The sequence below is a fragment of the Polyodon spathula genome, chromosome 2 (assembly GCF_017654505.1).
Source record: "Polyodon spathula isolate WHYD16114869_AA chromosome 2, ASM1765450v1, whole genome shotgun sequence".
NCBI lineage: Eukaryota > Metazoa > Chordata > Actinopteri > Acipenseriformes > Polyodontidae > Polyodon > Polyodon spathula.
The window spans coordinates 61,026,913-61,054,565 of NC_054535.1; the positions used below are offsets into that span (position 1 = coordinate 61,026,913).

The following is a 27,653-nucleotide window of genomic DNA, read 5'->3' on the forward strand; positions in this document are numbered from 1 at the left end:
AAAAGGAGGTCTTGGTCTCAGTTCAGCTTCTCCTACATGGCACAAGGCAACCCTGGCTCAACGGAAGAAGCTGGGAGTCAAAGAGATGCAAAAGCAGGAGGAGAGGATCATTTCTGTTTCCCAGGCCAAGAAGGGAGAATGGATGAGATGGGAGATTGTGGAACAATGCAAGATCGGCTGGCAAGACCTATGGACAATGGAACAGAGCAGGATCAGTTTCCTCATCAGATTAACATATGATGTTCTCCCATCACCACAGAACCTAAACCTCTGGGTGGGTGAGGATCCCTCATGTCCTTTGTGTTCATGACCTGCAACATTAAGGCACATTTTGACAGGATGTAAGGTGGGTCTTAGCCAAGGACGGTTTACTTGGTGCCATGACCAGGTGCTGTGATGTTTGGAAGACAAGCGTAACCTGACAAATAAGTTGCCACCAGTTCCATCAAAGCATTACACACAAAAGACAATATTCTTCCGTCCAGAAGAGCAACCACCAAGAAAATGTGTTAAAATCAAGCCTTGCTCAGGACAACTGGAAGCTGCTATACTGGAAGATGTTGGTCAACGGCTTATTTTTCCACTTGAGATTGCCACCACTAACCTTCAACCAGACATTGTCTTGTGGTCTGGTCGAAGGTTATCTTGTGGTCTTCAGCAATGAACACCAGACAGAAGGATATCTACACCATCAGATGGAAAACAACTCAAATGGATGGAGATGCAGATGGATCACATTAGTTTACTGCAAAGCTATGTCTTAGTTGGTGCTTATCTTGGCGAGAGCCAAGTTCAAATCAGCATTCTACGCTTATGTAATGGAAATCATACGAGATTCAGGCAGTTATTGCTGGCAATTGGGTTTTCTCATAGTTTCTTTTAATAAGTATCTTTTCTTTTCCGAATGTCTGAAACAGTCTGCCTTGCAATTTTTTGTTTTTCACTTAATTCTTTTTGTGTTGGTTTTGGTAAACATTCAGTTTTTTGAGAAGCGCCCATTTTCTTTCAAGAGATAATTTTCAGATATAGCCGTGCACCAATGCAAAATGCATTCCACCCACCTTTTGTCATTCATGTACTGAATTTGTTGTATTGCACCTTATGGATAATGCACACTGTTTTAACGACCTGTGTATCGGTTTTTAACACTGCAATCCTCTGTATCCTTCACACAGCAACATGCAGAAAAACAGATCAAGTTCAAAGTCTGAAACACACTATGGGACAAAATATGTTTGAAGAAAATTTAGTTTAAAATAAACACCCCTTTGTAATTAATAGTAGGGCTAGATTTTAAAATACGACACCACCCTCCCTTTGTCATCTTTCTCCATGCACAACTTCAGGTAAGATTAAATGAGACTTCTGGTTGACCGTATAATTTTTTTGTCAATTTTGTATTTAGTATTTCATTAAAAATATAAATCTGGTTAAGTGAAGCTTTATACTGACCATTTTGTTATTGGATTTGAAACTGAGTAAAATACAATATATTCGGAACGGGATAATAAATTGCTATGGTACTGGTAGTATGTTGATACAGTATGTTGCCGAATTCAAAACATAAACACGTTGGATCATACTTTTCACATCACATAGCTGTTCTCAAAGACTTTTTCTAACATTGCTAGTAAAAAAGCATTAACATTTTTTTTATTATTTCATTCAGATTGCCCAATGTATTGGATTTTACATTAAGATGAGGTTACAAAACTCAGATATTTCTAATCATTTAATTTTCAAGAAACCATTATATTGTAACGTTCCTGGGTTCCAAGATGAATGGAGTCAGATAAGGTAGGTATTTTTAAGACCTGAGGCTGTATTTATATAAACAACAAAATAAATATAAGCCAGGGAAGGGTTCTGGGAGCAAACACAAAATAAAGAGGTGATTCAAGTATTATTTTTCTTAGTTTTTTTCCTCTTTACTTTTTCACTCTCCATTCTCACTCTCTATCCTGTCACTTCTAGCTTTTGTGCCGAGAGCAGGGGTTGAGGCAATGCACCCCCTATTTATGCACTTGCTCAACACGCATGTTCCCCTCAGATCACTTGCATCTATGCCTCCCTACACCCCGCCTCCCGCTCCTAACATGTACTCACAGTCACTCACCCCCAACCACGTTCTGGATGGTGGCGCTGGCTGGCAAGCATTGCGGCCTGGGGGTGGTGGTCCAACAGGCATTGGGCACCCCAAGCTTATCATTGCAATATTTAAATAACTATCAAACTTTTTTTCTTTAGTAGGCCTGTTGTTTTATTATTTTTATTCAGGCTTTTAAAATATGTTGCAACAATCAGTCACGTTTACACAGCTGTGTGCATTCATATGAGTTAGGGATGGGTCAATATAAATGATAGTTGCAAAAAATAAAAACAAATACCTTGTTAATATCGTGGTATACAGTCCATCAGGGATTTCCGAGTGGGCTGTTGGAGCAACGATATATATGATATAACGATGTATTTTTATATATACAGGGTGATTAGAAAGTAAGTTTACCACAAAAACTCTAAACACCAAACTAAGGAAGGTAAAAGAAGATTTAAATGAAAAAAGAACAATTTAGATTATGTTTATTTACAGTGTTACAGGCTTTAAAATTATCTTAATATGTCATTTTTCTTAAGAAGTGTTAATAATGGGTCACAGTGCCTAAGGAACCCCTGCAGTGCATCATGCAAGTTATAAAATGAAGGCCTACAAAAAATCTTGAAATAATTTCTATTTAGTTCATGGGTTTTTTTTTCAGTTCACCAATACATTTTGTGAGCTTGGGGCTCTGTTTTGGGGTGATAACAACGTGGGAGACTAGACAGGAGGCAGTAATGAAGTCAAAGTGAGTGTTTATTTACAAATGCAAATGGAAAAATAACCACATGGGTTAAATAAAGAAAATAAAACCTAGCCCACTCCCAGGCCCTAGCTCACTTCTTCTAGCCCTGACTAAGAGTTTGGGCAGGGCTAGTCCCAGCCCATACTAAAGCAATATATGACAACCACCAGGAGAATCACAGGTAAGGGAACTGTTTGTTTAACTTGTTCAGGTAATGTATTCCAATTACTGGTCTGGTAATGTTGCCTTCTTTCTTTCACACGTGATGCAGGTAAGTATAGACTAACAGAAGTAGATTGGAGTAAAATAGAGAAAACATCCACAGAAAAAGGATGGCTGTTCCTCAAAAATGTAGTACTAGGGGCGCAAAACAATTACATTGCTAAAGTAGACAAATTTAAATGTAAAACTAAATTGCCAAAAAGGCTTAATAGATCAATTAAAAAAAAATATTCAGCGAAAAAAGACTCTTTACAGAGCGTTAAAAAGGGACCAAAAAGAAAGTACACAGAAAGAGTACATGGAACTGCAAACGCAAGTCAAAAAGGAAGTTAGAAAGGCCAAGAGAGAAATAGATATGAACATTGCTAAGGGAGCTAAAACCAATTCCAAAATGTTTTTCCAATATTACAACAGCAAGAGAACATTCAAAGAGGAGATTAAATGTTTAAGAGGTACAAATGGCAAAATCGTAGATGAAGACAAAAAAATTGCAAATATATTAAATGATTACTTTTCACAAGTTTTTACAAAGGAGGATACAGACAACATGCCTCACATGTCATCCAGTTCCTATCCAGTTTTAAATAACTTTAGCATAACCGAGGCAGAAGTGTTAAAGGGACTAGGAGCTCATAAAATAAACAAATCCCCTGGGCCGGATGAGATCTTCCCAATAGTACTCAAAGAAATGAAAGAAGTTATTTACTAACCGCTAACCAAGATCATGCAACAGTCTCTTGACACAGGGGTTGTACCTACAGACTGGAAAATTGCAAACGTAATACCAATCCACAAAAAGGGAAACAAAACTGAACCAGGTAACTAACAGACCAGTAAGCCTGACTTCTATTATATGCAAACTTATGGAAACTATAATAAGATCCAAAATGGAAAATTACCTATATGGTAACAGGGTACTGGGAGACAGTCAACATGGTTTTAGGAAAGGGAGATCGTGTCTAACTAACTTGCTTGATTTTGTTGAGGATGCAACATCGATAATGGATAATTGATAATGGATAATGGATAATGCATATGACATGGTTTATTTAGATTTCCAGAAAGCTTTTGACAAAGTCCCGCACAAAAGATTAATTCTCAAACTGAACGCAGTAGGGATTCAAGGAAACACATGTACATGAATTAGGGAGTGGTTAACATGTAGAAAACAGAAAGTACTGATTAGAGGAGAAACCTCAGAATGGAGTGTGGTAACCAGTGGAGTACCACAGGGATCAGTATTAGGTCCTCTGCTATTCCTAATCTACATTAATGATTTAGATTCTGGTATAGTAAGCAAACTTGTTAAGTCTGCAGAGGACACAAAAATAGGAGGAGTGGCAAACACTGTTGCAGCAGCAAAGGTCATTCAAAATGATCTAGACAAGATTCAGAACCGGGCAGACACATGGCAAATGACATTTAATAGAGAAAAGTGTAAGGTAGTGCACGCAGGAAATAAAAATGTATATTATAAATATCATATGGGAGATACTGAAATTGGAGAAGGAATCTATGAAAAAGACCTAGGAGTTTTTGTTGACTCAGAAATGTCTTCATCTAGACAATGTGGGGAAGCTATAAAAAAGCTAACAAGATGCTCAGATACATTGTGAAAAGTGTTGAATTTAAATCAAGGGAAGTAATGTTAAAACTGTACAATGCATTAGTAAGACCTCATCTTGAATATTGTGTGCAGTTCTGGTCACCTCGCTATAAAAAAGATATTGCTGCTCTAGAAAGAGTGCAAAGAAGAGCAACCAGAATTATGCTGGGTTTAAAAGGCATGTCATATGCAGACAGGCTAAAAGAACTGAATCTGTTCAGTCTTGAACAAAGAAGACTACGCGGCGACCTAATTCAAGCATTCAAAATACTAAAAGGTATTGACAATGTCAACCCAAGGGACTTTTTCGACCTGAAAAAAGAAACAAGGACCAGGCGTCACAAATGAAGATTAGACAGAGGGGCATTCAGAACAGAAAATAGGAGACACTTTTTTACACAGAGAATCGTGAGGGTCTGGAATCAACTCCCCAGTAACGTTGTTGAAGCTGACACCCTGGGATCCTTCAACAAGCTGCTTGATGAGATTCTGGGATCAATAAGCTACTAACAACAAAACGAGCAAGATGGGCCGAATGGCCTCCTCTCGTTTGTAAACTTTCTTATGTTCTTATGAGGACAGAGTTCTTTGGACGGGCTGGCCTGACAGTTCTTTCCCCAGGTCGGGAAGTCAGTCAATCTGGAAGAAGGCAAGACTCCGTTGCAAGAATGTATTGACCTGGAAGGGAAACAACATATCAGCCAGATTGTAAAGGCAGCCTCACTTGTTTACCAAGGGGACATGAGTGACAGCATATAAGGGGGATGGAGAATCGTAATCCGTTCCTTCGCTATGGTTATGAAATATAACCCTGAAGGACCCGTGCAGTATTTGTGAGAGTATCATGACTGTTTGTTTGTCTTGCCTGTTAATTATGTTTTCATAGATGGATAACACGTTCCGGCGCTGTCGCTAAAGGCCAGCATAAAATCCGGAACAGCACTACACTATTGTCACACATTAAACTGTATCACCCACCACAAGCACTACAGCATGCACCCAGGACTGGTGATCGTGTTTGTATATTGTGGGAGAGATACCTGTGTTTGTTGTTTGGGACTGCAAACCCATTATTATTTATCCTGTGCATTACGCATTGATGTGTATTGCCGGGAATCATTGTTTTGTTCATCAGACCTGGTTTATAAAATAAAGAAATAACTTTTCCATACTGGATTACAATCTCTGTTTTATTCCTGCACTGCATCATGTCTGCACCTGTACACAATAAACCACTTTGCCACACGTGGTGTCAGAAAACAGGATCATGGACTGCAACGCACTGGCAGAGCTGTTGGAAGCACTGGATAGTAGATGGGAGAGAGGAGAGAAAGAGGGAGCAGTGCTACACTGAGCTCATTGAACAGATAGGGCTGACTTTTTTCACAGCACCAGCTCCTACAGGAACATCAGCAATGTAGGCACCAAAGGCTCGGCGATGAAGATGACGGTGGAGGATGATCCAGAGACGTATCTGGTCACGTTTGAGCGGATAGCCACCACCGCACCATGGCCGCAGGAGTTCTGGGTGAGCCAGCTGGCACCCTGTCTGATCGGGGAGGCTCAGGAAGCCTACCAGGCTATGAGCGACCTCAATGCCACCAGTTACGACTTGGTCAAGCTGGCCATTCTCTGTCACCTCAACATTACGGCAGAGACTCACTTGGTATGGTTCAGGGAGTACAGAAGATCCCTGGAGACACCCCAGGGTGGTTGCGGAGCGTTTGTGTGACCACATGGTACACTGGCTGACCCCCGAGAAGAAAACCAACCTGCAAATGGGGGAAGCAGTAGTTGTGAAGCAATTCTGCCATGTGGGCGACACTGATACGGTGCCACAACCCCCACACCCTGGAAGATGCCATGAAACTAGCCGAGGATTATGAGGACTCCCTGTTCTCCGCCCGGACAGTGATACTGTCAGTGCCTGCCCTTCGGTGCAGCCAAGCCCCTCCTCTCTCTCCTCAGCCACCACAATTACCCTCAACACTGGGATCCAGACCTCCGGCACCTATGGTGAGATGTTATAGTAATAAAATAATGACTTGGACCGCATTATTAAGGAGTCTTTTGATAAAATGAGTGATCAGGAGAGGATTTATCAGTATGCACTGTAAAGAGGTATGTTAAAAATACAGCAAACAAGGGGTGAAGCTTGGCTGGAGATACAGTACAGAGTGCTATTTATTGGTAGGACCGACAAAACACGACCTAGTCGTTCGGGTGGTGGAAAGGTACCACAGCCAATAATTCTAGGTCGAGACTGGCCAAATTATGAAAATTAGTTAAATTAATGTTAGTCTCAATTACATACAATTACGCAGGTGCTAAGCCCGCCCCTCTCAATATATCAGACATGTGGTACTCAAGCGCAGACATAGTGTGGGACCAACATAATGACCCGTCACTAGTGCACTCTTGGGGGCAGGTCTGGTCTAGGTAAGGATGTTGATGGCGCTTGGGTGCTACTCTATCCATACTTTAGTATCAAGGGGCAATTACTATATAGGGTAAAACTAGCTGCGGGCAAAGGACAGCCTGTAAAAAATTGATTGGTTTCCCTGTCTTGATGGACTGAGATCATGAGGCTGCCACATGATATCCCTTTTAGAACATAAGAAGAACATAAGAAAGTTTACAAATGAGATGAGGCCATTCGGCACATCTTGCTCATTTGGTTGTTAGTAGCTTATTGATCCCAGAATCTCATCAAGCAGCTTCTTGAAGGATCCCAGGGTGTCAGCTTCAACAACATTACTGGGGAGTTGATTCCAGATCCTCACGATTCTCTGTGTAAAAAAGTGCCTCCTCTTTTCTGTTCTGAATGCCCCTTTGTCTAATATCCATTTGTGACCCCTGGTCCTTGTTTCTTTTTTTTCAGGTCGAAAAAGTTCCTTGGGTCGACATTGTCAAAACCTTTTAGAATTTTGAATGCTTGAATTAGGTCGTTGCGTAGTCTTCTTTGTTTAAGACTGAATAGATTCAATTCTTTTAGCCTGTCTGCATATGACATGCCATTTAAACCCAGAAAAATTCTGGTCGCTCTTCTTTGCACTCTTTCTAGAGCAGCAATATCCTTTTTGTAGCGAGATGACCAGAACTGAACACAATATTCAAGATGAGATCTTACTAATGCATTGTGCAGTTTTAACATTACTTCCCTTGATTTAAATTCAACACTTTCACAATGTATCCGAGCATCTTGTTAGCCTTTTTTTATAGCTTCCCCACATTGTCTAGATGAAGATATTTCTGAGTCAACAAAAACTCCTAGGTCTTTTTCATAGATTCCTTCTCCAATTTCAGTATCTCCTATATGATATTTATAATGCACATTTTTATTTCCTACGTGCAGTACCTTACACTGTTCTCTATTAAATGTCATTTGCCATGTGTCTGCCCAGTTCTGAATCTTGTCTAGATCATTTTGAATGACCTTTGCTGCTGCAACCGTGTTTGCTACTCCTCCTATTTTTGTGTCATCTGCAGATTTAACAAGTTTGCTTACTATACCAGAATCTAAATCATTAATGTAGACCTAATACGACCTAATACTGATCCCTGTGGTACTCCATTGGTTACCACACTCCATTCTGAGGTTTCTCCTCTAATCAGTACTTTCTGTTTGTGAACCACTCCCTAATCCATGTACATGTGTTTCCTTGAATCCCTACTGCGTTCAGTTTGAGAATTAATCTTTTGTGCGGGACTTTGTCAAAAGCTTTCTGGAAATCTAAATAAACCATGTCATATGCTTTGCAATTATCCATTATTGATGTTGCATCCTCAAAAAAATCAAGCAAGTTAGTTAGACATGATCTCCCTTTCCTAAAACTATGTTGACTGTCTCCCAGTACCCTGTTACCATATAGGTAATTTTCCATTTTGGATCTTATTATAGTTTCCATAAGTTTGCATATAATAGAAGTCAGGCTTACTGGTCATATTTACCTGGTTCAGTTTTGTTTCCCTTTTTGTGGATCGGTATTACGTTTGCAATTTTCCAGTCTGTCGGTACCATCCCTGTGTCAAGAGACTGCTGCATGATCTTGGTTAGGGGTTTGTAAATAACTTCTTTCATTTCTTTGAGTACTATTGGGAGGATCTCATCTGGCCCAGGGGATTTGTTTATTTTAAGAGCTCCTAGTCCCTTTAACACTTCTGCCTCGGTTATGATAAAGTTGTTTAAAACTGGATAGGAACTGGATGACATGTGGGGCATGTTGTCTGTATCCTCCTTTGTAAAAACTTGTGAAAAGTGATCATTTAATATATTTGCTATTTTTTTTTCTTCATCTACGATTTTACCATTTGTACCTCTTAGACATTTAACCTCCTCTTTGAATGTTCTCTTGCTGTTGTAATATTGGAAAAAACATTTTGGAATTGGTTTTAACCCCCTTAGCAATTTTCATTTCTATTTCTCTCTTGGCCTTTCTAACTTCCTTTTTGACTTGCGTTTGCAGTTCCATGTACTCTTTCTGTGTACTTTCTTCTAGGAGCCTGTCCACGTTCTCAGTGATGTGCTTGACCGAGGCTCCCGGGAGGCAGCACACTGTTGTAGTAAGGGGGTCCAAACTGCGAATTGAACTTGCTGTGTTTCTCAATATGGAGTCCCCAACAATCATGACCTCCCTTCTTTTTTGCTTTCTGGTCACCACTGTCAATAGGGTCCTGTATGTTGTTCCTTTCGTTCTCTTGTTGTTGGTTTTGCTCATCAGAATTTTGAAGTGACTCAAATTTGTTGGTTATTTTGATTTCTGGTGGTTGTGTCTGACAAAGTTTCTTTTTTTCCCTGCTTCTGCCTATCTGAACACAGCTGTTCTGACCTTTTATATCTCCCTGGTGGCTTTCATTCTGTTAGGGGTGATGCAGACTTCCATGAATTGTGGGTGTGCCAGCTCCTCAAGATCATGTTGCTGTCTCATTTCTTCCAGATTAATTTCTAGCATACTTACTAGTTTATGCAAGTACCGGATTGCGCGGCACTTTACGCACAATTGGTTTAGTTCTGCTGGGTTTTCTCGGATTTCCCACATAATGCATGTGTCACAGATTACTGGCTTGAAGACCATGTTGATAGTTTTTCCTTTTTTTTTGAAGTTTAGTTGCTTCTGCAGACGTCAACCTGTTTTCAAACTGCTCTGCACTTTTCCACGCCTGTACTTCTCCCACGCTGTCACTTCCGCTTGCTGTCGCTGGGGAGACTGCCTTGATTATAGCTGCGTTGTTCTGCTGTGCTGTTGGCTCCTCCCCTCGCCCGTGTCTCAGAACGGCGCTGAATTTGAATCAGCTGCTCCGAGTTTCAGCTTGTTTGTTATCAGAAAAACACACACGGCTGTTTGACTTTGAGCTGCAGTGTTTCCCCAATGTCCTGTGTTTTCTGATTAAAGCAATTAAAGATGTAATTTCTCCTTACTGCTTCTAAACTGCTCTGCACTTTTCCACACCTGTACTTCTCCCATGCTGTCACTTCCACTCGCTGTCGCTGGGAAGACTACGCGCTGTCCCCAGTTATGTGAATGCACATAGTCTAGGCTAGACACCGCTGTCCAGCCACTATGCTGTGTTACTCTTTTTCTGTGTAACAGCCTGCATCGTTTTGAAATTGCAGCCTACTTAAACCTCACAACGCTCGTTGTTTGATGTTTCCTCTGCTGTTGAAGTTTAAAAGAAAGAAACGCGTGATCCTCCATCGGAGCCCCGCTCTGCCGTGCTCTGCTGCAGTTGACTGCTGGTCTGCCTCGGCCGCCTATTCGGCACTCTGTTTTTAATTGGATGTGTATATATGTGTTTTCTTTACTGCCTTGCAGTTTAAAGAGAAAATGTTGTATGGTTTCTATCAGGATCCAGCTCTGCTCCACCCATTGTTGTGTTGCATATGCCGGCTTGGTCAGCCCGCCTGTATGTATGTGTATTCGTTTCTTCCTGCCGTGCAGTTAGAAATAAGTAATAATAAGTTGGATTCCTCCACAGGAACCCAGCTCTGCTGTGTCACGCTGTTGATTTGAATCCGCCAGCTTGTGTCAGCCAACCATGGTGACTGTGATTTTACACTCACAATTGCTGTTGTGTATATATGTTTTTACTGCCTTGCAGTTTAAAGAAAAGGTAGCGGCGTGACGACTCTACTGAGACCCAGCTTTGCTATGATCCCGCTCTTGATTTGAATCCGCCAGCTTGTTCAGCCTGCCTACTCGGCGCATGGTTTATAAAACAAAACATGCGCTGCCATGGTGACTGTTATTTTACACTCACATTTGTTGTTGTGTATGTGTTTTTCTTTACTGCCGTGCAGTTGGAAAGAAAAAGTAGCAGCGTGACTCCGCTGCTGAGTTCCCATTGTTGAGTTGAATCCGCCAGCTTGTTCAAGCCCGTCCACTTGGCACGCTACCGTGATGACTGTTACTTTACCCTCACAATTGCTATTGTTTGTATGTTTTTCTTTACTGCCTTGCAGTTTTGAAAAGAAAAAGTAGTAGCACCGTGTTCCTTGCCCTCCAGTACTCCCTACCCAGCTCTGCAGGGTCCCGCTGTTGAGTTGAATGAGCAGGTTTATTTTAGCCCACCTATTGGCGTGCTTTGTCACCCACATGGCATGGGGAATGTGTCACTTTGTTCCTGCATAACACGCTGCAGCTTCTTGAGCCTGTGCTCCACTCTGGCATGCGCTATGTGCTGCCACGTGGTGTGATTGCATGCTGCCCAGGACCAGGTTAACGCTGCCCTGCACCATTGTGCAGCACCAAGCGCTCCCCTGTACTGCTCTCCTGATTGCATACTGCAGTCACTCGAGCAATGTATCCACCCCTGTGTGTGCTAGGCGCTACCCGGGTTGTGTTGACTTCACGTTCATGCCTCGGTGCTTTGCGCCACAGCATGTTAAAAACCCTCTGTGTCCCCAGTGCTTGGTGCACCAGTAGTGTATTCTACCTCACTTAGTACCCTTGGTGCGTCTGCACCCTTGGGGCCTAAGTGCTTCAATACACAGCTGAGCCGTATGGTGGCTCCTTGCCGCTGCATGTTTCAAGTACATGGATGCCACACTCGCTCCCTTGTGGCAGCAAGTGATCACGTTGATGGATTGCCTGTATGACTGGTTGATGTGCCCAGTCGCAGGAAGGAGCGATGGCCTCAGCTATTTGTGATGAAGCATATGGTTGAGACTAGGTCTCCCTTTAGCGATGCTAGAGCCTTTTACTAGTAAGCTCACCTGTCGGACGACAGAGTAGTAGCTGTCCAGCACCAACTCTCCCTGTTTCGACATGGATCGATGGTGCCCCATGTCTTGTACCGTAGCAATATCAGCATCAGGATGGGTTTACTGTGCATGAGCCCACTGCAGGTGTGGCTCAATGCGTTCAGGTTGCATCCCAAATGCTACAGGCACCGTCGACTGACAGTGTGTCTCGTGTGTATGGCGACCCTGCGCTGGTGGAGGATTCCACAGGGTAGTGATGACAGACGCCTCCAACTCAGATTGGGGCACAGACTGCGAAGGCAGAGGAGTCAGCTGACCCTGGTCGGGCCGCAGAACGTCCCTGCATATCAACATGTTGGAGCGACAACCGATGTTCCTTGCTCTCCAGTACTTCCTACCCATGGTGCAGAACAGACAATACATCAGCGGTGGCAAATGTCAACCACCAGGGTGGTCTTTGGTCCCCGGGGTTGCACCACCTAGCCTTCAGGCTGCTGATTTGGGCCCAACAGAACTTGCTGTCCCTTCGGGCGACGCATGTTCCAGGCAAAGAGAATCGAGCTGCGGACCTCCTCTTGAGGGAGGACCGACACCCCTTGGAGTGGCGGCTCCACCCTCAGGTGGTGGAGCACAATTGGAGAAAATCTTGCGAAGGTGCAGGTCGATCTCTTCACTGCGGCGGTCCACTCGGCGTCGACACCCTAGCCCACGTATGGCCCAGAGCGCTCCTTTATGTGTTCTCGTGTTTGTAAACTTTCTTATGCTCTTATGTTAGACCTATAGTTCCAAAATGTTTTTTTTAAACCAACAAAACTGTAAGTGGATAATCTGGATGTAGTATTCTTTTGTAATTGCTAAACTAACCATAAAAGTAAAAAAAAACACTGAAAAATACATTTTGTTAAAATGTTTTAATTGAATTTCATATAAATGTGTTACTTATGTTATTACATTACAGTAATGAATGCAAAGAGTTCCCTGTTATTCACCAACAGTTTTTTGTTCTTGTTCTGGTCACCAGGGCACTAAGCTTTCTACTCCACACAGTGTCACATAAAGATCTAGGAGTCTGGATTTCTGGGATGTCAAAAGTGCAAAGTTGAGGCCTGGTTTGGTGTCATCATTGATATTCAGGCCACAGGAAATCAGGAGGTCCTTTCCCAGTACCAGTCCGTCCCCTGTCAGTTCATTGGTCCAGTCCTGCTCCAATGTACAAGTACTGTACAACCCCGGGTCCAAAATGCTCTCCACCTTTAAAATTATAAACAAACATGCACACAAATACATAAAGTTAGATTCCAATGTCTTCAGATTTTATCATAAAAACAAAATTTGTTCACAATATGCAATAACCACAATCCATCACAAGGTGACACTAGTTCCACAAAAAACAGAGACCCAAACCAAAGTATATAAAATTCATTCAATTAGATGATTACCATTAAGAAAATTAGGCACTCATAATGGGATGTGCTTTTGGTACATTTTACTGAGCATTTAAATGCTATGCAACTGTCAGGGGTTAACCCATCTCTACATACATACACATTCTGATGTATACTGATGTATACAGCCCTAATTAGTATTTTCTAAGTAAAGAAACCCTAAAGAAGCAAATAACGTTTTAATATTGCAAACACGTACACGCAGGTAGATTCATCCGTGCATATATTTTTAAATAAAGGTAATGGTTGTTCTGCATATATTACAAAAAAAATCAATAGTTAAAAAAAACAAAACAAAAAGAAAACAAACAATGGGAATTTGGTCTATTTAAAAGCATTTGTATCGTAGAAAATGTCTCTCTTTGTATTTGTACTGCACTATCGAGGCGTACCTGTGCTGGCTCTGTGGGCAAAAAAAACCACACAGCTTACATGTTACTGAATTTATCAAATGCAGATTCCAATACATTGTTATATTAACACTGCTGTTCAGGGATCGGTGACACAAATGTGAAATCCTTTTTCTTTTTTTTTTTTTTTTAAATATCCTCTTCTGTTGAGAAATTACATAGACTGCGTAAAAGTGTACTAGTAAAATAAAGCCTATACATTATTTATTTACACTCATGAGTTGTCTGAATTAATATTGAAAAAAATCAAACTTCCTTTTAAAATCATCGTTCTACGTATTCACAGGGATGGAAGGGCTAAATAAATGTCAGTCGCTATCTAGAGCTTTCTGTTTATATTATGGATGTTTGCTTTTTACTGCCATCAGTAGCTCCATCCACAGTAATTTCTGGATGCTTTCATTTCAAATGATGAAGCATTGAGCTTGTGTTTTTGTGGTACAACAATTTTGTTCGGCGTAATTATTTACATACCACGGTTTTCTCATCTGGTTCCTCAAAATACTTCCAAACATGGCTTCGCCTCATTCCTTTGTTTAAAGATGCCATTTTATTAAAAATATATAACCAAGTCAGAAAAAATGCTTGTTATTAACTTTGTTACACCATGGTCTGGATCCGCCTACTACAGCAGGAACACAAAGTCCAACAATTAAGCGCCAGACTGACTGAGAATAAAACCCATCCCAGAGTCAATCTTTCTGTTGCAGCAATTCGAAAAACTACTTGGAGGCAATTGCCAAAACCCTTCGTTTTTATAATGTCCGACCTTAATTTGGCACCACAGCAGTTGGATACGCGACAGACTACTGAATATGATGATAAATTACTAAAATCAATAGATTAAAAAAGATGCGTTTGGTGAAATTTTTTGGGTCTGTTTTTCCTCTAATGGCACAGGAATTTTTGTTCCAATACATAGTAAAATTGATTCCATAGCATACTAAAAAATATTGGCCAATCATCTGAAACCCTCCACTACAAAATTTGGTTTAAATTGAAACTGGACGTTTTAACACAACAACAATCCAAAGCACACATGAAAATCTACTTCAGAATGGTTAAAGAAGAATAAAATCCAAGGTTCTGGAATGGCCTAGTCAAACTCCGATTTGGTATGAGCTGAAGAAAGCTGTGTACAAGAGAAATTATCAGAATTTGAATGAACTGGAACAATTTTGCATTGAAGATTGGTCAAAAATCACTAAAGAATCGTGCCAAAAGCTCACTGACAAATATCCTAAGAGTTTAAAAGAGGTTATTATTGCTAAAGGTGCCTCAACTAGCTGTTAATTTAATTTTCCTTGTCAGGGTATGAATACTTTAGAATTGTACTTTTGCAAAAATTGTTGAAATAAATAATTGTAACTTTTTACTCATCCACAAAATCAAAAAATATTTTTTTCTATAATTATGTTTTTGAGAAATTTCTAGAAATTACAGATTTCCACTGGGGTATGTAAACTTTTGATTACAACAGTATAAATATCCTTCTGAGGAACAGTTTCCCAAAAACCGAGACATACTGTACCTAGGGACTGAAGCACTGGGTCTGCTCTGCAGGAGAGTCACGTAACAATATTGTTCAATTCCACTGAAACCACATATTTTCCCATTACTCACCAATTGAAGCTGCTGTTTGTGAACTTCCTCGTCAAGAGTGCAGATCTTAGTCACAGTTTGCTCATCCAAAGCTGTCAGAAAAAAAGTGCCTGTGTTTTTGTGGGATTACATTTCAGCAGTTTATATAGATATCTTCAAGTGAAATAATGTTACATGAGTATTGCACTATATGCTGTATACCTATGCATGGTGAGCAGTCATAGAAGACAATGTCAGGTACACTTGTCAATTTGTATGTATAATTTTGGCATTATAGAAACAATAACACTGGCTATTGAGATGCATACGCATAAACCCTGTGGTTTGGTAGCACTTATAGCACTTGTATCACTTAATACAAAATAATAACTAAAACACAAAACAAACAGGGCACAAGGGCCAAAACAAAGTTTAACAAAAAATTAATATATACACACACACACACACGCTATAACGTGGGTCTAGGGGGACACACAATATGAGCATTATAACTGAAGAGTGAGGGTGTGGGGGGGCACCTCGGGACACATAACCACTCACATCTGATTAAAATACTAAATAAAATAACTCCCTCTATAAAGCACATATAGTGAAGCAAAAATTAAACTTTCTGTTTATTAGCTATGCATAAAGCACCATATAATCAACGCTATATTTTTTATATTTTAATTAGCTGTTTTTAAACTATAAATAGCCTGGCTAAACGGCAGACCGGGAGTTCAGTTCGAAGTGACAGATAAGCAAACCAAGTGCGAGAAGGAGAGCAGGTCGGGCAAGAGGAAGAGGGAATGGGCTCGCCCCAGGTTCGGCTGCCGGAGCGGGGCTGAAGCAAAGCAGCAGCAGAAAAGTAAATACACTAGGAAAGATAACCATGTAATAGGCCTAATATTTATTTAGTTATAAAACAAATGCTGAGTAAGTGTTATAATGTGCCAGCGCAGCTGTTCTTCAGTTCAGATACTGTATCAAAAGGGAGAGACAGAAACACAAGTTAGACTGAGAAGTTGTTTACAGTTTGAACACCATACTGTATTCACTGTAAAAATATTGCATGAATCACTAGCATAGGGAATTGGGGGGCATGCTGTATGGGTGTTATATCCGAGGCGCGTTATAATCGACAGCCTTATAGTGAGGGAGCACTGTACCTTCACCATTAACACCAACATTTAACTTTCAAAACTAATTCTAAATTAACACCCGTGATCACCCTTTTCACACACCTGTGGCTGGAGCCTAATTGATCATGAATCATTTATTCAATTTACAGCTCCAACCACATTCCCATATGGTTTGACAGGGAGGAATTTAACCCCCGCCCTGCCAACCCAATATTCCCCACACATGTGCCCCGACAGGGCTTTCACCCTGCCACACTCCCCCTATGGCTCTCTGTAAGCACACCTTAATTCTGACCTGTGGTCCCACCACAGAAATTCCCCTCAAGCAGAGGCTGGAGAACTGTGTTTTTGTAATGGAGACAAATGTTCACTGGGGGCTAACCAACACTAATGGGGGAAAAGGGTTTTGTTAGACACCCTGAGGTGATTGCTTTAACATCTCCCAGCTCACCTTTTACACTACTTTTAAGAAACAGGTAATATTGTTCCTTTCAGGGCCTGATCCTTGCCATCAAAGCACAATACAATACCGATCTGACGTCGGTATGATTTCAAAATGAAATACAGTATGTTATTGCCCTACTTGCAGTGTTTACTTTTGAAGGGGGATAAAACAGTGGATGTATTCCTTTTTTGCCTCATTGTAACAGAAATGTAATAATAAATGCATGTTTGCAGATGATAAAATACATATTTTATCTGTTAACATCCTTGTTGGTTAAAATAAAGCTCACATAGCAGTTTCACTAACTCCAGATTTAAATATGATTAGCCGTTGTGTATAGATAAAGCCCAGGTGTGTCAGATTAAACTCATAGTAAAATCAGGAATTGATCAAACTGCTATTCAATGGCAGTCTTACATCCCCGCAGATCCTTATAAAGACTGTATTCTAGGGACTTTCAGTTAATGAATGCCACAGTTCCAAAATAGATGCTTTTACAAGGAACTAAACTGAAAAGAGTCTTTTAAGGCCATTCCATTTTTTTTTTCAGAAATATACCCATCAACAGTCTGAGAGTATGGCATTGAAACTGTTCTTTTACATAGATTAAATAAAAAATAAATACATGAATAAAACTAATGCTGAAACTGAAGTACTAAAGTAATAAAATGTAAAATCTGTCTCAAAGGATTTTAAAATTCCACTACGTTTTACAAACCGATATATATATATATATATATATATAATATATATATATATATATATATATATATAGCGTCTACCCCTTCAAGTCACTTGCGTCCTTCCAGCCTTAAGGTAGATCCAAATGACGACATGCAGTTACGAATGCTCTGACTTATGGCCCTTCTCATTTTCAGGTTGCGTTTACATTTGTCTATCTTTATTTAATTCAAGTGCACAGACGGTACTGTCTCCACATCTACAGAATTATTTTAACCACACAGGAACATGTAAGAATAAAAGTTGAAAAAACATACTTGAAACAATTACAAATATACTTGCAAAGAACAACAACCACAACCAACTAGAGCAGGAAGTGTAAACTACATACAAAAATGCCACGACTGACATATTACAGTAACAAAGTGCATGTTCCACGGCCCCGCACTGCTCCAACCTAAATGAACTACTTCAAACAAACAAACTTAAATAGCATGATACTGTGATAGTCATCACAAACAGGCTTTTGTGTCTCAAAGCTGGAGCACTAGCACACCTTACTAGAGGCACAGTATTACAATCCTGTAAATAGCCAGCAGCAAGATATTTAATTATACTCAGTTTAAACTTAAACATGACTTAGTGAGTTGGGTAAAAAGTATAAAAAGGATTTTATTGTAAAAGACATGAAAACAAGTTTCCTCTTAAACATGTTATTTATAATAAATAACTATAATAGCAGTATATCATAATATTATTATTATTTATTTATCTATTTATTTAGCAGACACCTTTATCCAAAACAACTTACAGATGCTAAGCTGTGAACTATCACTTATTTTTTACTTAATTAAATAATGAATAAAGCAAGGGAAATATATTCGAGAATGTGTACGGTTAACAGACAGACAAACAAGACAAGAGAGTAAAAAGTAGCGTAATATAAGAGAAATGAGAAAATATTTTAAATTAAAATAATGGCAGAAGGGACTTTTGTAGAGTACTGAAAGTGTAAACATTGTATTCTTTTAGTTGCAAATGTACATTACATACATACTGGGAACTGCTCTCGGACAATGTAGACTCTGTCCATGATTTCAAAATTTGAGCGTAAACGTTGTTAAACTTGATGGTTATGGTTTTAACCATACTTCTGTATTTCAGATAGTAGGAAACAGCTTGAAGCCTCCCTATTGCCCCATTGATGGGACCAGTGGCAATGTCAATGTTCTTGCGAAGCACCAGTTTGCAGCCTATTTTAACTTGTATGGTAGTTTCCAGTCCAGCTGTATGACTTAGTCAGCACATTTCCCTTGAAGTTACAAGGGCAGTCCACAGTCCATAAAATGAATGTCATCTCCAGGCATACAATCAAGCACGGCAGTCTGGATCTGGTTACAGGCATCTACAGTAGGCATGATACAGGTTGAGCTTGCATCTTTGTAATCAAACTCTTTCATGTGTTTGATAATTTGTTTTTTGTAGCAGGAAATATCTCCTCTTTCCATAGGTATCAAGCATAAAGTCAACAATCTGCGATCAGCTTGGTTGGTGGCTCCGAGTCGGGCACAGTTAAGGAGGTTACCAAAAGTTCTGTCCTGTTTCTGGCATATATTAAGTGTGAGTTGATCATACGCAAACAAATTCCACAGATCCACAGATCTCATGGAAATTGGCAGGGATGGGGTTAATTTCCCCTACCTGCCTGGGTTTATTATGTTCAGGTGGCTGGGGTTGATTAGTTAATTAAGTTAATCATTTAATCAACTAATCAACCCCAGCCACCTGAACATAATAAACCCAGGCAGGTAGGGGAAATTAACCCCATCCCTGCCAATTTAAAAAGGGCAGAGCTTTGCTCTGCCACATGGAGTCAGTCAGTTTGTGCAATTTCTCTTGAGCAACCGCAGTTTTCTCCAGAGCAGGAGGGAGAGCTGCACCAGTCCCCTGCAGGGGAGGGAGAGCCGCACCAGTCCCCTGTAATAAGGGTAGACTACACGTCGCTCCCACCTCCGCCGCCAGGAGACTACACACCGCTCCCACCTTCGCCACCTCCATCGGCAGGAGCAAAGCAGCAGGACCTGCCTCTATGTCCACCACCTCCACCAGGAGAGGGTGAATGCCTGCTGGGTCCCTTTCCATCAGCAGAGGACGAATGCCTGCTGGTATCACTTCCCCCCACCAGCAGAGAATGAATGCCTGCTGGTATCACTTCCCCCACCATCATGAGGAGAGGAGCTGGTGCTTCCTCTGCCTCCATCACCATCAGGAGGAGAGGAGCAGGAGCTGCCTCTCCCTGCTCCCTGCTTAGCATCTAGCGGTCCTCAGTAGCCTTCCATAGGCTGCTGAGGGAAGCACGGGGAAGAACCGCCTGGCCGCAGTGGCCGAGAAGAGGGCCATGGGTGTTAGGCACGAGGATTGCACAGCACTTCACGTGCAAGTAAAAAGTAATAATATATGAGCACGGGGAACTGCACTTTATTAATTCATGTGCAGCTGTACCGCGACTCCAACTGAATGATTGATTAGCAATTGAGTCTCGGTACAGCTACATAAAAGCTGCGTGTTTTCACTCACTTGGGGTTGTGTGTCGATGAGTAGAGAACGGGACTGGAGACGGAGGTAATAACAATAATAGTAATAATAAGTAAAATATCAGCTCACCATGTTTGTTTAGTGTTAGTCCGTTTTGTCTGTCTGTTTATTTTGGCTAGCAGTGCTGTGTCCTGTGTTTATGTTGTCTTTGCAACCTTTTATTTTCTGTCTGTGCACTATTTAAAGCTGAGGGAGACCATTCACTCAGCTCCACCAAACTCCACCTCTCGTTTATTTCCCGGTTCCTGTTTCTGGTCTGACGGCCCATACTCTGGCCGTCTTTGTGACTGGGATGTATTGTGCAATTGTGGTAAATGACAGCCTCTTCATTCGGTTGAACCTTACGTAGCAAAGGTTCTTTGGGGTGAGGTTGTTCTTTGGTTGTTTTCTCCACAGTGATTTCATCGTCATCTTCTTCATTGTCAGAATGACATTGAAATGCGTTCGAGATTTGATTAGTAAGCAAGTTGACAGAGTTTTGTGGCAAGATGATGTCTTTTTAGAAAGGACTGACTTCCTTCAACTTCCATAAAGCATTATACACTTTGACATCCACAATGTCTTCCCAAACAGTTTTGGACTTTGTTGGTGCACTGCAGAGCAGGATGTGGAGTTCCAAGTCACCTGGCAAGGCTTGTTTTGGCAGGGGCAGTTTGCTCAGTGTTTCCTGAAGAGCTAGCTGTTTGTGAATAAATGACATGTAATTTTCCTGTTGTTGAGTTTGTTTGTTTAGCTGTTGGTCCCAATGATGTTGTTTCTGCTGCTGTTGGGGTCTGGCCTGTGGCTCACTGTGATGCTGATTCTGCTGGTTTGTGTTACAGACAGCTGTATATTGGTATTCCTCAATGGGTGGATTTCATTCTGAATATTTTGCAAATCCAGCAAAACAATCCAGGCATTGCAGGTCACAGTGTTAGCAAGAATATTTTTCTCAAGGCCAAATGAGATACACTGATTCCTTTGGGGTCATGACTAATTAAAACAAATATATTACCACCAAGATATACACTGTATAGGTCTATTTTCAAAACACCACAGACAAATATTTAAAAGTTAATATTCAAATTATCTAGGCTACTATTACTATTACATATTCGGGCACGTCATATGCAGACAGGCTAAAAGAATTGAATCTGTTCAGTCTTGAACAAAGAAGACTACGTGGCGACCTAATTCAAGCATTCAAAATTCTAAAAGGTATTGACAGTGTCGACGCAAGGGACTTTTTCAGCCTGAAAAAAGAAACAAGGACCAGGGGTCACAAATGGAGTTTAGAAAAAGGGGCATTCAGAACAGAAAATAGGAGACACTTTTTTACACAGAGAATTGTGAGGGTCTGGAATCAACTCCCCAGTAATGTTGTTGAAGCTGACACCCTGGGATCCTTCAAGAAGCTGCTTGATGAGATTTTGGGATCAGTAAGCTACTAACAACCAAACGAGCAAGATGGGCCGAATGGCCTCCTCTCGTTTGTAAACTTTCTTATGGTTCTTATGTTCTTATTTATTTATATTTTTATCAAAAAAAGCCACCTTCACAATATTAGGAATCTATCATCTACCTAACATAGCCTACCCTATAAAACAAATGTGTCCGTTTGTGGCAAAGTGCCCGCCCCTGTGTGTATTTTATGTTGTGTGTTAATGTTGGTGTATAGTTATTGGTATATGGGATATAAACGTGTCTGTGTTTAAAATGTATATTTGTATTTAGGCATGAGGATTGCACATCACTTCACATGCAAGTAAAAAATAATAATATGTGAGCATGGGGAATTGCACTTTATTAATTCACGTGCAGTTGTACCGCGACTCCAATTGAATGATTGATCAGCAATCAAGTCTTGGTACAGCTGCATGTTTTCACTCACTCTGGGTTGTGTGTTCGGTGAGTGGACAACGGGATTGGAGATGGAGGTATTAATAAGAAGAGTAATAATAATAGTAGTTAAAAATATCTGCTCACCGTGTTTTGTCTGTATAGTCCGTTTTGTTTGTCTTTTTGTTTTGGCGAAAGTGCAGTGTCCTGTGTTTTGTTTGTCTTGCAACCTTTTACTGTCTGTCTGTGCATTATTAAATGCTGAGCGAGACCATTCATTCAGCTCCACCAAACTCCACCTCTGTCGTTTATTTCCTGGTTCCTGTTTCTGGTCTGATGTCCCCCACTCCGGCCGTCTTTGTGACACTTTGTTTCATTAATTTTTTTAACCAACGATCGACAATGCATTGCTGAGTTTGTTGCGATCATGTATCAGGTGGTGTCTGGAATGATCCAAATGCAATTAAAACAGCGGGAGGAGGCGTGAAATAAATATATTTATAACTTCTCTTATGCAATTATTTAAATAGCGATTAATAAAATCAGTCATACCTGGTGCCTTACAGAAAAGCGAAAGAGCAGCACGCTGCACCGGCTTGGTGTACTGTAATAGAATCAGAGATGAAAAGTTCTGCTAGGAGAGAATAGTAGTGAGGAGCTGCTGAGCGCAGCGACCAGGGAATTTTTTTTCAAGGCGAGTGAAACGAGGTGGGAATTATTTAAGGCGAGCAAAGCTGCTGACATCAATAAATTAAAAGTAAATCAGCTAATTTTTGCTGTTTAATCTACTATTTGTTATTGTAAACAAGTAAAACCAGTGGTGTAGCGGTAAATAAAAAAAACTGGGTAAGCGCCCGTTTAGTGGAGTTGAACAAATAGATTGAACAGATAAACATGAACAGACACATTGTTATTGTCTCTCAGCCAACAAGGGCCCCTCCATACAGTTATTTCCATTCTCAGGTGCTGTTCACAAGAAAAATCACAGACCTGACGGTGCGCTATATGGGAACAATTCTGTGAGCGTCCTTTTGCGGGCTACGATGAAGGCTACTAGCACCGTCATGCAGTGCCTAAAACGAACATTAACGGAACATAAACAACCAATCACAGAACATACACAAACAACTCGCTGTCCAGTGGCCACGCCCCCCTGCTCGCACCAGTTCTGACTGAGGTCTCAGCTGTCAATCTCACGCGCAGGAACACCCAGAGTGTGAGCGGAGCAAGCCAATTGCATATGGAGCAGGTTAGCGGAGCGGTGTAATTCCTAGAGCGGATGTTTCCGACCCGCTCCTTTACAGCACTGAGAAGAACCGAGCACAGTTTTATTTTTCTTAAATATATGTTCGGCCATGGATTTTGGACAAACGTTATTAAAAAAAGGTGACAAATACAGATGCATTCACTTTATGGTATTTTCCATCATGTCTGTGCATGGTAATCACTCATTTTCTAATTTCAAACCACAATTAAGCACATATGTTTTGCAGACTTGAGAATTGCATTTTTAAAAAAAGCTTTTATTTTTCTTTTATATTCAATGTGATTGACATGGCACTTTATTAATTATAATATATATGAAGAGTTTAAATGCAAAACCAGATATAGGCCTATCCATTTTTCCTATTTTTGGTAAATGATCATTTTTTATTGTGCTTTTCTGAATAAATAAATTGATTCCACATTAGGTGTTTTTCAAGAAATAAGAATTTAAAATAAAACAAAATCAATTTATTATATTATCAAATAATATAACTCTGGAGACATAACATTTTTTTTTTTTAAATAAATTTCAAGTTTTCTGCTTTTACATGGTATAGTGATACCTACATGAACAAACTCTTGAAAGAAAAGTCAGTGATTTTCAGTATTACAGAGGTACACTGACCAGTCATCTGTTTGTACCTCATTACTGAGCAAATACTGTCCTGCGTGTTTTGAAACTGACACTGACAGCATCTGACAGGTGCTCACCTTGCCGGCCATGAAGCTCTGCCTGAAATTGACACCGATGACACAAATTAAATGTTTATTGTGCATTACATGTGTTGCTGTTTACAATAACAGTGGCTGACTGACTGAATTACTATCTACAGTATTTAATGTACTCACGTACACATGTGGTCTTCACTAAAGTCCTAATTTAAAGACAATATGTTTCACTGTAGCCCTTGGGATTAAATTGTTAGCTAGGTGGCTATTTTTTAAAAGTTAGGAGTAGGAGAAAGTACAGTAGCAAGTATAGTAGAATCTGCCAGAACTGATGGAAGCTGTATCTACTATAGATACTAATGAGAGCAAAACAAATACAAAATAAAAACAAGGGAAATGCAGATCTTTTCTAGAAAGCTGGGAGACTTTGTATAAATGGATTTTAAACACTGCAATAACAATTCTGCTTATAAAGCATCCACACTATAATGTGACAGAACAGGCAACTTATTTGCACCGTGCCAGACCTTATTTTCCCCCATTGGTGCTTGAGCCCCGCAGCACTCACAGAATCACCGCCTGTGCACCTATTATCAGTGATTAATGCCTGGTTTTCAAACATTCACCAATACTGCATTTGGTATAAGAAAAGTTTTTAAAAAAAGTAATTTCAGCTTTCAATCACTTAAAATATGCTGCATATAATGTAAACAACACCAAGCTACAGACAGGGAGTTGCAAGGTTTAAACGTGTTACTGTTTATAAATAAGAACTTAACTTTACTATAAATATTGTGTTATTATGTTTTAAGCAACATACTATGATGGTGTTCATTATGGTAATTGTTTGTTTATTAGTTTTAAAATGTTTACTAAAAACATGACTCTGACAAAGTGTCCACCCCTGTGTATATTATCTGTTATGTTGCGTGTGGTGTGTTAAATGTTGGTGTATAGTCATTGGTACACGGGATATAAACGGGTCTGTAACACGAGTGTTTAAAATGTATATTTGTATTTAGGCACGAGGATTGCACAGCACTTCACGTGCAAGTAAAAAGTAATAATATGTGAGCACAGGGAATTGCACTTTATTAATTCACGTGCAGTTGTACCGAGACTCCAGCTGAATGATTGATTAGCAATTGAGTCTTGGTATAGCTGCATAAAAACAGCATGTTTTCACCCACTCGCGGTTGGGTGTTCGGTGAGTGGAGAACGGGATAGGAGACGGAGGTAATAGTGAATAATTGTTCGAATAATATTTAATATATCTACTCACCGTGTTTTGTTTGTTAGTCCATTGTTTGTTTGGTTTAAGTCCGTTTTGTTTGTCTGTTTATTTTGGCGAATGTGCCGTGTCCTGTTTTTGTATTGTTACTGCCGTTTATTTTCTGTTCTGTTTATTAAATGCTGAGCGAAAACATTCGCTCAGCTCCACCAAACACCTCTCTCTTTGTTTATTTTCCTGCTTCTGGTATGACGCCACCCACTCCGGCCGTCTTTGTGACAGTGACCTATTGTTTAACCTTAGTACAACCAGCCCCCTTTGCTAATGACATCTTCAGTCAGGATCGTAACCAAGTATAAATCTCCACATTTTTGTAAAATGACTTTACACTTACTTCTAAAGATGCAGTGCGTTTCTGTAAATTCAAACGATAAACTTCACATCCCGTGCAGAGGGAGAACACAAACAGAAAACACCATTAAGTGGAGTTGGCATTGCAAGGGAGATGATGGGAGGTTTCACAGTTCTGATGGAGTGACTGGTGTATTCTAAGCATTATTTGTTAATTCTTATTCACCATTGCTACACCATGTTAGAAAATCCACTTCCCTGCATATTTTTTAAATTATTCATAATTTAAATCACAAAATCACAATTTATAAGATTAAATACGCTACTATACTCCTCCTGGGAGCTGACATAATAACCCGACTGCGATACTGCACACGATTGGCTCAGTGGATATGTCGGATTTTGCTAAATTAGAAGCCTGGCGTACTGCGAGTTATAGAAAGAAACGATCATTTGTATTTAACATGGTGTATATGGTGTTTTGAGGACAAAGACACTGAACATCAGAAAGTAGGCACTGTGAGATGAATGATCCTGATTTTAGCTCAGTTTTGGTGCAAACAGCGTATATCGTGTTTTGCACCTAAACTCTTCATATATATATTTTTTCCTCAATTGTGGAGCTGCATTTGTGCCATATAAAAATGTGAGAAACGTCATCCGTGTGTGTGTGTGTGTGTCCATCTGCCTGCAGTTACTGTTCTTATACAGTTCTACGGTTATGCACCATACAGTGTGCGAACACGGTTTATATTTTCTGCACTCTTAAATTAAGGTTAGTTCATACACTAGTACAGGGTGGGCTATTCCCTCTTTGACAAACCTCGCCTCACTGGCAGAGGAGGGGGCACGACTGTCATTGCTAATTCTGTGCTTGCTTCCTCATTTCTTTGCCTGCCTTTTGTTCATTTGAACATCTCGCCAACAAGCTCCCCTCATCCTTGCTGTTATCTACCGTCCACCTAAGAATAACTCTGCTTTTATTGCAGAGTTCTCAGAATTCCTCTCCCTCGTCTGCACTTCTACTGACAAACTCCTACTCCTAAGTGACTTCAATATTGATTTTGACTTGCTTCCCCCACCAGTGACCAACTTCAACATGCTTCTGGACTGTTGGACTTTCTCATTCTGTCAACATCAGAGGACACACCATGGATCTGCTGATCACCGGGGGCCTTTATGTCTCCAATCTCTCTGTCTCAGATGTCTCTCTCTCTGACCATTTCTTAATCACTGCTAATATTAATCTCCCTGCCCCTTCCTCTGCTACTTCAGAGAGCTAGGAAGGAAATTAAAAGAGAAAACCAAAACTGTGGTATTTTCTGGTATACTACCCGCACCTTGCAAAGGACCATATGGACAGCTGGAAATAATAAATCAAAACGAATGGTTGAAGACGTGGTGCACACGGGAAGGCTTCACCTATCTTGATCATTGGACCACTTTCTACAACGAGGACTATCTGTATAGACGGGATGGACTGCATTTAAATAACAAGGGAACTAGTCTACTTGGAGAAAAGATCCTCGAGCAGGTTCGCAAGCATTTAAACTAGAAAGGAAGGGGGGAGAAATCAACAAAAAAACAGAAGGGAGACCGCATCAAAACAAGAACATCAACTCAGGTAAGACAACCATTAAATGTATTTATCTAAATGCTAGAAGTATCAGAAACAAAATTCTAGAACTTGAAGCTACTGCACTAACAGGTAACTATGATGTGATAGGTGTTACAGAAATGTGGTTATCTGAGAGTGATGGGGACGAATATAATATTTGTGGGTATACACTGTATAGGAAAGACAGGCAGGACAGACGAGGAGGAGGGGTAGCGCTATACATAAGAAACAGTCTTGAAGCCCAGGTGTTAAACCTGGACAAAGAAAATAAAACCGAATCAATATGGGTCAGAATAACAGACAAAAATTCAAAAGGCATAATAATAGGAGCATGCTATAGACCGCCAGATTCAGACGGTGAGCAAAATAATCTGTTATACAATGACATTAGAAATGTGTGTAGCAAAGGAGAAGCCATACTAATGGGGGATTTCAACTTCCCCCAAATAAAATGGGAAAACCCGGTGGGTAGCGCGAAGGATGAAATAGAAATGGTGGAAATGACAAATGACTGCTTCCTAACACAATTTGT

General features: G+C 40.3%; 1 protein-coding gene across 3 annotated transcripts in view; it reads right to left on the reverse strand.

Moving 5' to 3' along the window:
• Positions 1-12,765: 12,765 nt before the first annotated feature.
• LOC121298896 overlaps positions 12,766-27,653 on the reverse strand; it is a 52,330-nt gene continuing 37,442 nt past the window's right edge. For all 3 annotated transcript variants that reach the window (XM_041226204.1, XM_041226195.1, XM_041226212.1), the window contains 2 exons: positions 15,348-15,418; positions 12,766-13,120 (listed from right to left, as the gene is read on the reverse strand). In XM_041226204.1, the coding sequence (XP_041082138.1) occupies positions 12,884-13,120; positions 15,348-15,418 (308 nt within the window). In that variant the 3' untranslated portion in view covers positions 12,766-12,883. The remainder of the gene's footprint in view (positions 13,121-15,347; positions 15,419-27,653) is intronic.